We start from the raw sequence: 16,007 nt of genomic DNA on the forward strand, positions 1-16,007 counted from the left end.
CCCACTGATCTCAGTATTTTGAGGTAAGGTTCCTTTGCCCAGGCTAGAGTTCAACAGTGGTGACATAGATCACTGCAACCTTCTACTACAAGGCTCGAGCAATCCTACCACCTCAGCCACCTTTAGCTAGGACTTCAGGAATGTGCCACCATGCCCAGCTAACTGTTTTTTGGTAGATACAGAGATCTATGTTGTTCAAGCTGATCTCAAACCCCTGAACCGAGCAATCTTCCCACCTCAGCCTCCCCAAGTTCGAGGATTACAGGTGTAAGCCACTGCACTCAGCCTCACAAGTTGTGTTATAAACTCTAGGTGTTTACTCATCTTTCCAAACCTCATGAGGTTTACCTGTAACAGACCTTCAGCAAACACGTGAATGACAGTTGTTACTTCATGCTAAAAATAGTATTTAGGGTTTTCATATTTGAAATGTGTCTCTGTTCCTCTTTAATCAAATTTGTTAAAAGATTCAGGTGATATGTATACCCTCTATAAATCACTAACTATATATGCTACAGTAAGTTTTTGTTTTCCTCTTTTAACAATAGCACTGTAAAATTAATAGTTTCTCAATTGCATATCAGTAAGACAAAAGCACCATTGTAACAAAATTCAAATGTTTAATTTTCAAAACTTAACAATACTAATGAAAATAAATTATATTTAAACCACCTTCAATATTTTTACATCATCTTTATACAACTATAACAGTGCTTTCAAAAGACATTTTGTGAAAGACATTAATTTCACAATTAAAGGTGTTTAAAAAACAGGAACATTAAAGAACATTAAATTAGTCTGAAGTATATCTCAAAATGCTGGTAGATATACTGTTCTTTATCAAATTAACTGTATTTGTATTCAAAATAACATGGCTTTTAACTAATGACAATTATTTCTTGTCCATTTCAGTGATTTCTTGAATCCAAGACAAAATTTGTGTATTTATTTCTTTGAAAACATCATTTGTTGACCGTCCTTTCACTGCCATGGAATGATTTGCCTTCTCAATCCAGTGGATTTTACTGGGAGCTTGCATTTTCTGTGCCACTTTCTCCAACAAGTTCTAAAGGAAAAAAGAAGAAGATAACTAATGTTCTATTGATATTTAATTAGAGATTCTCTCTCCCTCACTTACACTGGCATCCACTAACCAAGTATGTATTAAATACTTTCTCTATAGACAACTTTCTAGGCAATAAAATGTGGAAGGGAACATTCACAGAAGTGGCAGCCCATTTCTCTCAGGTATAGCAATACTACAGAACAGATCACTCATTACAGATAAAAAGTTTTCCAGAAAAATCTCCTTCCCAAGGAAATTATATAAGAAACACAAAGCCATTTCATAATATAAGGCTAATATTTAATTATGTATTGCCATTGCCAACCCTTTCTCAAGAGTCAATTTTATAATAATTTGCCTGAATATTGAAATGATAAAACAAATATAATGCCCAAATGAGAAGATTCAGGTATTAATCCTTCATTTCCCAAGTAAAGGTTACATTTTCCAACTCCTCTTTCCAGGAGATGAATTTTGTCAGTATACTTATTTTTTAGGTTCTCCAAAGCAACAGGCTAACAAAAGGCACAAAACTAGAATTAGTCATAACATCTTTTGTAAAAGAGACTGAATGTTGCAGGTAATATCTTGTTCCCAAGACACTTGTTTTTCATACTCTCTCATTCACACTGAACATTGTGTTGTAATTCACCTTTTCACACATTTCATCTGCTGAGCCTGACACAAACAGTACAGGATCTTTTATACGAAAGAGATCTTCATCTCTGAGTTTATGCTGTTGCTTTGGATGGTGCAGTGGATAAGAAATACAAATGAGACCTCGAACAAAATCATCAGCATCATCTGGCTCAATATGACACATAACAGAAGCAGCTGCTCTTGAGCCCATTGAACGACCTAAAACCAATTAAAATTAAGTTCAGTTTGTAATATAAACCTTTGTATAAAGCAGAAGTTTTAGTATATGCATTCTTGAAGCGAGCACTACATAAAGTAGTAGTGATGGTGTGGTGAATAAGATTTCATTTACTGTTCACCTGTAAACTCCAAAAGGTGGCAATTAATAAGCTGCAGTACCCATAATGGACACCTACAGTTTTGAGAAAAGCTAAAAACTGATTGATCTTAAGTCAAATTAAAAAAAACCAAGCAATTATTTTTCTGAAAAATACTTCAAAGGGTGAGGATAATACTGGGGAAGATAGCATGACTTAGAAGAGGGTGATACAGGGAAATAAATAAAGCTCCTCAGATTACAATATATATGTGGTTCAAATCTGCTTTAAACAGTATGTAAAGTAGTTTTATATCAAGGAGGTAGCTTGCCAAAACAAAAATATAATCCTTAATTACCTGTTATCAATTTTAGTTCTCAAATATCCCTATATTAAAATGGGTAGTTAACAAGCATTGCAACTTACCTCCAAGGAAAACACCTGCAAGTTTATATTCTCCTGAGGTCTTTAGGTAATTCTAGAAAAAAAAAAAATCAACCAAAAAATTAATTCTTCTGCTATAAAATATTCAACTGGAAAGCCAAGATATATTGTTTTTCATCATTACTGAAATGTTTAAATTTATGCAAAGATAATCACAAAATTTTAAGGGATTCTTCTTGAAAGAGGTAAGCCAGTTCTTTCCTATTCTGGTCATGCCTTCATTATTGAATCACATATTGGGTAAAAACAGGCAAATATGTGAGGGATAAAGTCAATTTACTTTTATAAAAATATTTAAGCACTAAACTATATTTAAAGAAAAATTTATTTTTTAAAAAGGCCAACAAAGGCTTCCAACTAATACCAGATCTGTTAAAAATGCTAACATCTAACTTAAAGTTCCAAAAAGTTTATTAGCAAACTTGAAATAATTTAAAGGAAATTTCAGATCTGAGTTTTATCTAGAAATTTTAAGCAATATTTCTAAATAATATATATAGAAAACTGTACCATATATACACAGTATATTTTGGAAATATTCCAGAAATACTCTAGAATGCCCAAACTGTATTCTAAAATTATATTAATTCTAGTGAGAAAAATCACAAGTAGTTTCCTTGGCAATGTCATGGAGGAACATTTATGATGTAAGCATTCATCTCCATGGAAACTGATAGCAAAAGAGAGAAATATGACCACTAAATAGCTTTCACGTACTACTGATTTTCTAAGAATATTTTCAAAGATTTTTTTAATTAAACCAAATAACTGCTAACAAATGTCTTAAATTAAGAATTTTAAGCAGAATTCTGTTATAAGTAAATACAAAGAAATTTTCTTACCAAAACTGATTTATATGCCTTAATTCTATGTACAATATTAAGGCCTTTACAGGTAAATCTCAGGCAAAAAAACCCATGAGATGCAAGGTGGGATGCCAGTGACATCAAATGAGGAAGATTCATATCTCCTGATGCTCCATGTGTAAGAATTATTCCATATGTTAAGCTCTTGTTAGGTACCAAACAAACAGCATCTAGCAGTTTATTTCCAAAAGGTATTTTTAATTTAACCTGGAATTCAAGAGAATAAAGGCATCAAAAATTACTTCCTTGCCTATTCAGACAACTGAATAACTGTATGTTTGCTCTGTGAGGTTCATGATTCAAGTCATGGCCTCCAAATAAAAAGTAATGATAATTAATATTTTAAAAAGAGCTTACTGAATGTCAGGTACTATTATAAGTGCTTTATACATATTAATGCATTTAACCTTCCTAACAATGCTGAGGGAAGTACTATCGTCATCACCATTTTATAGATAAGGCATAGAAGATTAAGTAAATCACCCAAGGTTATATAGCCACTAGCTAGGATTCAAACTCAGGTAGACTGTCCTCATTTTTAACCACTAAAGCTATACTGCCTCTGACAGTGACAGTTGAAAATAAGATTACTCTGAAGCCATATGATTACAAAAAAAAAAAAAAGAACCCTGATTATGTAGAACATATGAAAATACATATTACCTCTGTATGACTCATTTTCACTGCTGAATAACAAACTTAAAGTGCATTACATCTGAGTAGCAAAGGACAGCTCCCTGAAAAGAAGATTCTGTTGTAAAAGGTGAATTGGCAGACATGGACAGAACATAAGAACTACGAATAAACAAATCCTCAGTAGCTGAAATAAAACATTTAGAACTACTACTCCAAAACTGGTGTCTTTATATGTACACTATTTAATTAAACACTATTTTCAAGGTTTCTTTGAGTACTCAAAATTATAGGGCCAGTAGATATTATATAAGATAAAGCAAATGTGGTATCTTAATAGAAGACTTAAAAGAATTCATATTAAAGCAGGATGCTTCATCTTGTTAAAAATAGTAATTTGCATACATACAAACCACATTTTTAATAAGAATTCTCATTCTCAACCAACTATCCTCAACTTAACTTCTCGGCTTCTATTAAACCATTTTCTTCATCATTACAGCTAACCAAGTCTTCCTCTCCCCGTGTAATGGAGTTTTCATCCATGTGACTGTAGTGCCTCTGAAGAGTATACATCTTTACCCTACTGAATTTTGGCTTGGCTTGTTTTAATTAACGGAATACTGGTAGGTATTCCAATGTGTGACTTCTGAGCTGAGGCGTGGCAAATTTCCAAAAGCTCTCTTGAACTTTCACCCTCAGCTATAAGAAAAACAAGTTTCAGGTAGTTTTGCATTTCAGCCTGGGTCCCAAAATGAAGATACAAGTAGACCTGAACCCAAAACTAAAGTTTGGAGTCTGGTCTAGTTCAGCCAAGATCTAAACAACAGGTGACCCAAAGATCTATAAGCATAAAATATTGTAAGCTACTGAAATTTTGAGGTTGTTACGTAGCATTCCTTCCTACTCCAAGAGATCTTATATTGTTCAGGATATTATCAACAATTAGGATCTCCATCACTAATCCATATTTCCCAGTTAATGTTTATTAATTCACTAGGTAATAACATGGTTCAAAATTCAAGATACCAAGAAGGAACAGTAAAAAAGTCTTTGTTTCCACTTTTCCCTGCCATCATCAGATTCCCCCTCTAGGGGTAATCAGTATTATCTGCTTCTTTCATATTCTTCCAGATATACTGTACTTACATTGTTTTCACATGTGTGTAGGTATAGCTGTAAGATAAATTCCTAGGGGAAGAATCGTTGTGTCAAAGGGTGTATTGATAGTTTATCTCTTAAAGAATACATTTCTCTTTTATTTTATTTTTTGAGACAGAGTGTCACTGTATTGCCCTTGGTAGAGTACTGTGGCATCATAGTTCATAGCAACCTCACACTCTTGGGCTCAAGCGATTTTCTTGCCATAGACCTTCCTCAAATGAAGATGATATTTCATTTCTGAATAGGTAATATATTCACACGACAAAAAAAATTTAAAAGGAAAGATAAATAATGAGGTTTCTTCACGCTCTTCCCCACCCCTCTTCCAAGAAGCAACCACTGTGGCAAACCTTACTGTGTATCTTTCCACATCTGCGTGTGTATTTGTCGAATTCTCTTATTTGAGGCTGGAGGGTACTAGTCTGGGGGAAAAAGTTCTGGGAGTTGAGTGGGAGAAAGAAGACAAAGGATTTCAGTCTTCAGTGTCCCTGGTTTTATAAATGTAGCCCTGTAACTTACTATGCTTTGGGTCCCCCAGTTCAAAGATCCTATTTTATTTTCTCAAGAGAATAAGCTCTATTTAGTCGTCGTCTTGTTTTTTGGCCAGGACTGGGTTTGAACCCACCACCTCTGGCATATGGGGCCGGCGCCCTACCCTTTGGAGCCACAGGCGCCGTCCTATGTAGTCTTCTAACAGGGGAAAGGCAGTTACCCAACAGTTTGAAAAAGGGAAGGGGCTCCAGTGTCTAACTGCTTCTGCACCAGATTTCCCTTACGTCACCTTTATCTGAGATGCACACACCCCGCCCGCTCCACCTCCACCCTCAGCCCCACAGGTGTCCAGAGCTGCCGCGCTCTGAGCACTGTTTACATTGTATGGTCAACACAGAATTGTTCTACAGCATTCTCCGCTTCTGGTTTGGAAGCCAAGGCTTCTTCAGACATGCTTTCTAGAGCCCACTATTTGATTGTTAGTTTCTTTCCCCATACTCTGCATCATTATAAGTTTACGTCTTTTAAAGAAAATCCCTTTACCATAATTTTAGTGAGAGCTCGGGGGCGGGGAGGGATCAAATCAGATACACACACTCCAGCGCTAACTAGAATGCTCTGCTCCTCTGCCCACACGGGTTTGGGTGTTTTTTTAAGGAAAACTCTACTCCCCTCCAGACTTGACGAACAGTTTGCTCTTCCTAAGTGGTGCACACGTCCCAGACGACTTCAGAAACCCCAAAGTGTCTCATAAAACAATCCCCAGACCACCTGCTCTTGGAGGCTGGGTTTTATCCCTGCCCTGGATTCGGACGGGGAGGGTTCGAAGCCCCCAACTGCGAAAGGGGGAAGGTCAGGGACGCTGTGGCCGTTAAGCGGGGTCCGTGTGGACTCAATATCCGTCCACCCGGCCTGAGGACTCAGAAGTGTTTCGAATGTACTTAGCGTTCGTATCTCGCGCTAAAGAATCAAAGCGCCGCAGCGTGCCGAGTTCAAGTTCCCCGCGGGTCGGGTCCACAGCACACGCCAAACAATCCGCGGGAAGAAGCCGACACGCGGGCTCGCAGGGCCGCGGGCTCAGCGGCACCGGACGCGTCTATTTACTCCACGAGCGCGCGCGAGCCGGGCCGCGCCGCGGGCCCCCGGGGGTCCCCGAGGCCGCCCCGCTCCGGCCACCGTCCCGGCCTGCGCGGCGCTGTCGGCCCCCTCGGCCCCGGTCCGCACCGATCGCCCTCCGCCCTCCCGCCCGGCAGAGCGGACGAGCCCCGAACTTACACCGAACGCCTCCGGCCCGGCCGACAGCCGTTGCGGAGAGACGCCGCGAGCCCCAAGCGCCTCGGACGGCCCGTCGGGCGCGCTCCCACTGCCCTAGAAAGCCGACCCTCACTTGCCGGCATCAGCCGCCGCAGCCGCACTTACCGAGAAGGGCGAAATTGGTCGCCAACACCTAACCGCCCTCACTCCCTTCAGGGAGCAAACCAGCACACTCGAAGCAACCGCCTCGCCGCCCCCGCTAGCGCGAGCCGCTACCGCGCACGCGCACGCCGGCCCGGCCGCGGGGCACGCTGGGAGCGGGAGTTTTCCCGCCCGCCGGCGCTCGGGGTCGGTTGAGCGCGAGCGGCGGGGCGCTGCAGGAGCGCGCTGCTGGGTCGCCGCGGCTGCGGCACGCGGAGCACCGCGGCTCCAACTGTAGCCAGCTCCGGGCTTTCTCCCCTTGGGGACCCTGCCTATGCCAGCCACTATTCTAACGGTTACTCGGGTCAAAAGTCACGGGATCCACTCTGATAGTCTCGCAGTCGCCCCTGATCCGTTACTCGGCTTGGCTCTACTTTCAAATAAACGCGGGATGCATCCATCCTCACCCTTCGGCCAGACTGGACCAAGCCCCACCGTCAGCTGTGCTGGGATCCTGGAAAGTCACCTGCGTGGCCCCTCGTTACACCCTCGGCCCGGTGCCCTGACCGTGTCACCGACACAACAGCCAACTAAGAGGGTCCCGCGGAGATGAAACCCCCCGCCCAGAACCGTCCACCGCGGCCCTTTCCGCCCGTCATCTAAGCCGAAGGCCACGCGCCGGGGGCACCTGACCGGTCCCCTCCTTTCCTGCCCACAGCCCCTCCCGCCCTTCCCTCAGGCAGCCCGGGCTCCGTGCTGTCCTCAGCCCACCCGGGCAGGACCCCTGCGGGGCTCCTGGCTGCCGCGTCTCCTCCGAGAGACCCCAGCGGGCCGCCGCACACGGGCTCCTGTCGGGCACCTGTCAGTCACCTGTCATGCTCCGGGCGGGCTTTCCCAGTCTCCTCCCCGCCCCGGGCGCGCTGTAGGTGTGGCTGCGGCGCCCGCGGCCGGAGCGCTCCCGGGCTAACTAACGCCGGGAGGTTTGGGGCACTTGTGATTGTGGATTTTAACTGCGCCTCTCCTGTGTGTGAGTAATGCCGGCCAAACTTCTCTTGAATGAACGAACCTTCCCAGGGAAGCTGGTGCCTGCCCGTTTGTGTCACAGGACGTAGAAGGGATACATTTCAGAAAACCACCTGTCATCTGTGGTCAGCGGCTCCTCGCCGGCCACATACACCGGAGCTGGGGGTTCGAACCCGGCCAGGGCCGCCAAACAACAATGACAAATGCAACCAAAAAATTGCCGGGCGTTGTGGCGGGCGCCTGTGGGCCCAGCTACTGGGGAGGCGGAGGCAAGAGAATCGCTAGAGCCCAAGAGTAAGAGATTTGCTGTGAGCTGTGATGCCACAGCACTCTACTGACAGCGACACAGACTCTGTCTCTAAAAAAATAAAAAGAAAACCATCTGTCATTTATCACAAGTGTTTCCTCAAATTACAAAGTCTTAATTAACACTCCTTTAAGGGTCCCGTTTTCTAGTTGTACTTTTTAAAACTCTATTTACTTGCCATAAAATTCATTTGAAGTGTACAATTCAGTGATTTCCAGTAATTTCACAACCATTTGTAATCGTCACCGTAATCTAATTTTAGAATCTTTCCATTAGCTCCAAAAGAAACCTGTGCTCATTTTTCCTCACTCCCTGTTCCTCCTCTTAGCTCTGGGCAGCCCCCAAAGTGCTTTCTGTGTCCACAGATTTGTTTTTTCCAGACACTTCCTATACGCGGGCCTTGTACCCTGCAGGGACTTTGTGTCGGCTTCTTGGCGCCAAGAATCATGTTCTCCAGGTTCATCCGTGTCGCAGCGCGCAGCGGCACTTGGTTCCTTCCCACATTTTGTTATTTCTCACTAGTATTCAGCCACTCTGTGTATCCATTCACCAGCTGGTGGGTTTGCACGGTCTCCACTGTGGGGCTGTGATGAATAATAATACAGCCGCACCATTTGGAGAGGCAGAAAGCAGCGCAACAAGGAAACGGGTTTGAGGAGGCCTCGCTGCTGGCTGGGAAGACCCAGGGAGGAGGCCCAGCGCAGAAACGCGAGGAATGCAGCTCGAGAAGCCAGAAAAGGCAAGCAGTTTTCTCCCTTAGAGATTCCAGAAGGAACCAGCCTCGCCAATAACTTGACATTGGCCCAATGAAACTGATACCCGGGTCTGAACTCCAGACCTGTAAAAGAATACATTTGTCTTGTTTTGACCACCCCATCTGTGGTAACATGTCACAGCCACAATAGGAAACTACTCTCAAAGCTTTATTTATGGATCACAATTTGAATGTCATATATTTCACAAGTTGTGAAATATTGTTGTTCTTTTGATTTTTTTTCCAACCACTTCTTGGTTTGCAGGCTGAACAAATAATGGTGATGGCCCAGATTTGGCCTGTGGGCTATAGTTAGAAATATCCTAAATTAAATATTAGCACAATTAATTCAGCCATTTATTAAAGTAATAATATGTGATGACCTTGGGGTTTTTATAACGTTTCACACTTAGAATACTATTAATGTAATCCATTACAGACGGATGCAGCAAAAACAAAACAAAATCAACAAACAAAAAACATGAACATGGTAATAGATGGCTGAAAAATATTTAATAACATATAATACCCTTCCTATTAAAAAACTTTTAGTTAGTATTAAATTAAAAATTTGATGTTTTAATAGTGGTTGTTTACTATAAACCATAGCAAACATTTTACTTAACAGTGAACAATCTGGAGCTTATTTGATGACCCAATCTAAATGGCCATCATTATTCAACCCAGAGCAACTTTCTCTCCGTAATACCCTCATTTTATTTATCATAATAATTATCTTGTTTCTTTACTTTTTACTTTTTTATTTTTATTCTTTTTTCAGGATAGTAAGCAACTGTTCACTGTTGGATCCTCAGAGCTTAGTACAACATCTGCCATATCAGGTACTCAATAAATATGTGTTGAATGATTGCCAAGTTGGCTCGTCCATGGTGCCTAGACACACGGTCAAACATCATTCTTTAGGTTTCTCTGAGGGTGTTTTTGGATGATCAGATTAACGTTGTTATTAAACTTTGAGTGAAGTAGATTATCTCCCATAACGTGAGTGGACCTTATCCAGTCAGTTGAAGCACTGAACAGAACACCGTAAGCAAAATAAAAGAACCAAAAAGATTGAGAGCCAGCATTCACAGCAAACATAGTAACAAAAGCTTGATGTTCACAGTACAAAAAGGTGAAACAAATGAGTAGGAAAACTTTTTAAATTAAAAATTTGATAAAATTACTGAAAAGTTAAAGAAAGTAACAAAAATATTTTATTTCTAAAGTAATCAGGAAAATATTTAAAAAACAATTTTTAACTCAAACTGACGAAAATGAAAAAATAGTGCCCAGTGGTGTTGAATATACAGGAAAATAGTTAATAAACTTGAGTAGTTAATATTTAATATTGAATATATGCCTGTTGGATATACAGGAATTAAATATTAATACAGGTATTAAATATTAATATGCTCTATTAATAGGAACTTAGTTTGTATAGTCTCCTGTTTTGCTTGATCTTTAGAAATTTAAATGACTTATAACCTTTTGTTCAATATTTTCACTCTGAGAAATCTACCTTATAGTATTACCAACAGGAAGCTTCTTTTTGAAAAAGCCGAAAACTAGAAACAGTTCTTCCTATATAATAGAAAGGATGGAGAGGATAAAGTGTTATAATCTGGGTAATTGCCGGACCTCTTATCCGAATTTACATGTCCTTGAAAATGTCTGGAAATATACCTGTTAACAGGGATTCTACTGAGAAGTGGGTAGGGGTTGGAAAAAGTTGATTCTTTTAATTATAAGCATGTATCGCTTTTGTCATTGATTTAAAATAAATTATTTTTTAATCTTTTTTGAGATAATTACAAAGGTATGTACAATGACAGAAAGTATACCCTTCACCCAGCGTCTACCATGGCTTGTTCAGATTTCTTCAGTTATACATGCACTTATTTGTGTGTGTATATAGTTCTATGATGTTTTATTACATGTGCACATTTATGTAACCACTACCACAATCAAGATATAGGAGTAATTCATCATCACAAGTGTCCTTTCAGCTACTCCTTTATAGCCATGACTACCACTCTCCTTTTCTATCAAAAATATTTTAAAATTTTAAAACTTTGGCCAGGCATGGGGGCTCACGCCTGTAATCCCAGCACTCTGACAGGCCCAGGCGGGTGGATTGCTTGAGGAGTTCAAGACTAGCCTGAGCAAGAACGAGACCCTGTCCCCACCCCCCCCACCCCCAAGTAGCTGGCATTGTGGCAGGTGCCTGTAGTCTCAGCTACTTGGGAGGCTAAGGCAAGAGAATTGCTTGAGTCCTAGAGTCTGAGGTTGCTGTGAGATGTGATGCCACAGCACTCTACTGAGGGCAACTAAGTGGAACTCTTAGTCTGAAAAAAAAATTTTTGTTTAACTTTATATTTATTTATTTAGAGACAAGGTCTTCATCTGCCCCCCAGGCTGCAGTGCAGTGGTATAGTCCAAACTCCTGTGCTCAAGCAGTCTTCCCTCCTCAGTGTCCCAAAGTGCAGGGATGACAGGCATGAGCTACTGCATCCAGCCCAAGATATCTTTTAAATGAAATGTAACAATGAAGTATCAGTGAGTTAAAAATTAATTTGTGGAAAATAATTTTTGGAAAGAAAAAATTTTATATACATTTATATGAACATATAAAGTTCTCAGTTCATTTTCTCATATTCTAATTCAAATGTTCAAACTGAAAGTCTGGTTCTTAAAGCCAGATTTTGAACCTACTCTCAGGAGAGGTGCCAAGTTTATCATGCATCAACAGATCCCATACTCCATTTTTAACAGCCAAAGCCAATCTTGACTTTCTCACTGAAATCTCAACTCTCTACATTTAGACTTAAACAAAAGATTTATAAGACAAGCAAAGATATATTAAAAGCACCTACTTTTCACTTATTTTTAACCACAAGAGGTACTGTTCCTTAAAGGAATTCCTGCTATGCTAATGTGTCACTTGAGATCCAGAAACACATGGGCCATTTGTGGCAGCGGTACCGTGTGTTAGATTAAAATGGCATCCTTCTCAGGATGAAGGAAAAAGAGAGTCGTATAATGACAAACATGTACCAGAAACTTCTAGAGTTGGTATAATTTGGAAAGAAATCCTAAGGACTTACCAGTCACAAAGTGAAAGAAATAACAATTCTTTGCACATTTTGACTGCTAAAGTTTATACTTTCAATATAATGCAGAGATAGCCTTTCTGCTGATTAAAAACTGTGTGGTATGTTTTGCCTTTTGTCATTGTGGGATTGATCTTTGGCTATAGTATATGCTAGAGTTCCAACTGCTTTTCTTCCATATATGGATACAAAATTGTCTCTGCTCCATTCACAGAAATGTGCGATCTTTCTCCAGCCTCTTCTGTTCTCGGTCTTAGACTGAGTTTCCACATTTACATGGGTCTGGCACTGTGTTTTTTCTATCCCTACACCAATATCAAATAGTTTTAAATATTACAGCTTTTAAAAAAATGTTTTGTCATACAGAGGAGAAAGTCCTCACAATTCATCCTTTCTCAAATGTGATTTTTCTTAGACTTTGCAGTTCCATACAGTTTTAGAAAAAATTTGTAAAGTTCCACAAGAAAAAAGCAGCAGGACATATTTTGATGAGGATTACATTGACTCTGTATAACATATGAAGAATAATTGGCAACTTTGAGACTAATTTTGCCCATCTATGGACATATAATCTTTCGAATTAATTTTAAGTTTTAACAAATTTCAGTATAAAGGTCTTGTCTACTTCTGTTAGTTTCTCAAATAGGTACTTCATAATTTTCAAAGCTATTGTAAGTGCCATCTCATGCATTTTTATTTCATGTTCTGTTACCAGCTGGCATATTGAAATGCAATTGAATTTTACATGCTGGTTTTGCATCTAGCAAATGCCAAATTTTCTTGTTAATTCCAACAATTTATCTGTAGATATATTTGGATTTTCTGTGTCCTGAAGCATAGAATCTGCTTTGAATGACAATTTTATTTATTATTTTTCAACCCTTATTCCCCCATTTGTTTTTCTAGACTTACTATGCTAGCTTAGACCTCCACAACTATGTTGAATAGTAGTGTGCAACAGTGAGAATCCGTACATTGCTCCTAATTTCAAAGGGACCTTTTTAGAACTTGTACTGTGTTGTAGAGGGCCCCCAAAAAGGTATGTCTGAGTCCTAACCTGGCTACCTGTGAAATGTAGCCTGACTTTACTTAGAAATAGAGTCTTTGCAAATGTAATTAAACTTACTGAGATGAGATCATCCTGGTTTTAGGATGGGCCCTAAGTCCGATGATGAGTATCTTTATAAGAGACAGAAAAGGAGAAACGCAGAGATACACAGAAGGGAAAGCCATGTGATGAGAGAGGCAGAGACTGGAGTGATGCGTCTAGAAGTCAAGGAACTCTACAAATTACCAGAAACCCTAGGAGCTGGAAAAGAGGCCAGATTCTCTCTCAGAGCCTCCAGGAGGCACCAACACCACTGATGCCTGATCGCAGTCTTCTGGCCTCCAGAACTGTGAGACAATAAATTTCTGTTGTTTTATGTCACCAATGGCAGTCCTGGCTCAGTGACGCGGGGATAAGGAAGGATTTCTTAAACAAGACTTCGAAGCACAACCCATAAAAAAAGATTAATATGTCCTCTATATTAAAATTGTGATCTTTTGAGCATTCAAAGACACTGAAATGACAGTTTAAGACATGCCATAACATAGGAGGTATGCAGCATGTACAGCCAACAAAGTAATAGCTCCAATAGTACCAAAAAATACACGTACACATTTTAAGAAAGGAAAAAATCTATATTAAAGTCGTAATTTTCAAGTAACGTTCAACTTCTGCAATTACAAGATACAGAAGATATAATATGCTAGATAGAAAATGTTATTGGTATATAATTATTACAATTTTAATACAATGTTTCCCTTTCTCTGTATGCTCCTATGAATCTGCTAGGATGTCAAACAACTTTACGGGATAGGCAATGTAAATGGCTCACAACCAGAGGAAAAGATGGTCAGCCTCATTAGTAATCAAATAAGTCAAAATGAAAAAACATAATGAGTTACCTTGTTTGATTAGTCTACAAAAATAAAAAAGAACATAATAAATTATCATTTCATACCACTTATACTGTTAAAAAATTTGAAAGTCTGATAGTATCAAATGTTAGCTAGGAAGTAAAGTGATTGAAAATCCTGCATAGCCCTGGAAAAAGCATAAGTTGCGACACTGAATTTGGAGTCACTTGACATTATCTGGTAAAATTATAAATGTGTGTTCTTTATAACCCAGTAATACTGTGTCTAAGCAACTGTGGCCAAAAACATGAATAAGAATGCTAAGCATTATTCAAGTAGCCTTGATTGACTTCCCTCCAAACAGGAACAACCCAAATGCATCCTCAAAGAAATAGTAAAATAAAGCAATCATATTCATATGAAATATTGTCTACATATGAAAATGAATGAACTGACACTATGTGCATCAGTCGGCAAGTGACAATAAAAATATCTCTGCTGTGATTTCATTTACACCAATTTTAAAACAGGCATGATTTACTATGTTGCTTAGGGAACAACATATATACATATAGTTTTATATACATATACTTAAAAAAGCAAAGCAAGGATTGTTACAGCCATCACAGTGGTGGTCACCTGGAGTTGGGGGAGGAGTGTGATAGGGTGAGGCACCTTCTAAGGTACCAGCAAGGTTCTGTTTCTGAACCCAAGTGGTACTGCCAAATAAAAACCAGAGCTGAAAAATAGTTAAAGCCGTAAAAACAGACACTATTCAGCACTAGTGCAATGGGGAAAGGAAAGGAAAACACAGTATAGAATCAGGCTCAATTTTAAATACAGAATGGTGAAATGGGCATTTATAGCCAAGGAGTAAGGATGGAAAATTACAAAGAGGAAGTAACAGGGATAACAGATTCGGGCCCCATAGACCTAAAAGATTCTTGCTGAAAACAGGCCAGTGTGATCAGACGTCCTCTGGGTGACGGTGGAGGAAGAGGAACCTGATGTGCAGGGATCAGATAAGGAGGTTGGGGGATTTTGATAAGCCTTAGCAAGGTTCTTGCTAAAACTGGATTTTACAAAGCGGTACATGAGATAGGCCTAGGAGAAGGTTCAGGAGCCTGAGCAAATTTGGTCAAGCAAAGAACGTTTGTCAGTAGTTACATGGATTTTCTAATAATAGTTTTTAACTGTACATATATATTTTGTTTTTCTGTATGCATATTTCACAATTTAAACAATGCATAAGATTATTTAACTGGAAGAAGGGAGAATATTAGGTGAGGGAATTTGTAAAAAATGTTATGTGGTTCAGTGTGAGGATTTCTAGCTGCACTTCAAAGTGACTTTCATTCATCCTTCACCCATTCAGCATTTTTTCAGCCTTTCTAGTTATAGGTACCCTATTAAGAGTCTATGACAACTCAGAAGAAAAGCATAGTTTCTGCAGTCAGGGTGCTTAAAATCTGGTAAGAGAGACAGAGGTAATGAACAAGCAGTGCATGGTGGCATGAATGCAATGACGCAGGTGTGCAGGGGAGAAGATTCCAGACCGAGGGAAAGGCAGGCACCAGGAAGGTAAGGAAAGAGGGGGTAAAGGTTGGCTGGTTTTGCTAGACCAGGGTGTTCACAGCAGGAGGTGCTGAGAGATTTGACTAAAGATACAGGCAGAGGCCAGATGACGTTACAGATGTTCTCAACCTGTGGGTTGTGACCCCCTTTAGGGGTGGAACGACCCTTTCACAGGGGTCACCTAAGACCATCCTGCATATCAGATATTTACATAAGGATTCATAACGGTACCAAAATTACAGTTATGAAGTAGCAAAGAAAATAATTTTATGGTTGGGGGGAACTGTATTAAAGGGTCGTAGCATGAGGAAGGTTGA

General features: G+C 40.0%; 1 protein-coding gene across 4 annotated transcripts; it reads right to left on the minus strand.

Annotated features, from left to right (window-relative positions):
* Positions 1–373: 373 nt before the first annotated feature.
* Positions 374–7,176, minus strand: TEX30 (testis expressed 30). 4 transcript variants are annotated; one of them, XM_003789609.2, is made up of 6 exons: positions 7,041–7,176; positions 3,996–4,069; positions 3,309–3,539; positions 2,449–2,500; positions 1,719–1,924; positions 604–1,066 (listed from the first exon to the last, which is right to left on the minus strand). In XM_003789609.2, exons 2-6 carry the CDS (start codon positions 4,008–4,010, stop codon positions 893–895), a joined length of 678 nt encoding a protein of 225 aa, XP_003789657.1. In that variant the 5' UTR covers positions 4,011–4,069; positions 7,041–7,176; the 3' UTR covers positions 604–892. The 4 variants fall into 4 exon arrangements, with proteins under 4 accessions (XP_012660486.1, XP_003789657.1, XP_012660485.1 ...); XM_012805031.2 differs by having other exon boundaries at positions 677–1,066; positions 3,996–4,083; positions 7,041–7,121; XM_012805032.1 differs by lacking the exon at positions 1,719–1,924 and having other exon boundaries at positions 374–1,066.
* Positions 7,177–16,007: the final 8,831 nt, after the last annotated feature.

This window comes from Otolemur garnettii, unplaced genomic scaffold, assembly GCF_000181295.1.
Source record: "Otolemur garnettii isolate 467f Iridium unplaced genomic scaffold, OtoGar3 scaffold00034, whole genome shotgun sequence".
NCBI lineage: Eukaryota > Metazoa > Chordata > Mammalia > Primates > Galagidae > Otolemur > Otolemur garnettii.

Excerpts from the sequence above, each read along its gene's own strand:
- TEX30 (XM_003789609.2), bottom strand. Across the intron at positions 1,925-2,448 it reads TGCAGGTGTTTTCCTTGGAG|GTCGTTCAATGGGCTCAAGA; the intron begins GTAAGTTGCAAT and ends AATTGGTTTTAG. Across the intron at positions 1,067-1,718 it reads CAGATGAAATGTGTGAAAAG|AACTTGTTGGAGAAAGTGGC; the intron begins GTGAATTACAAC and ends TTTTTCCTTTAG.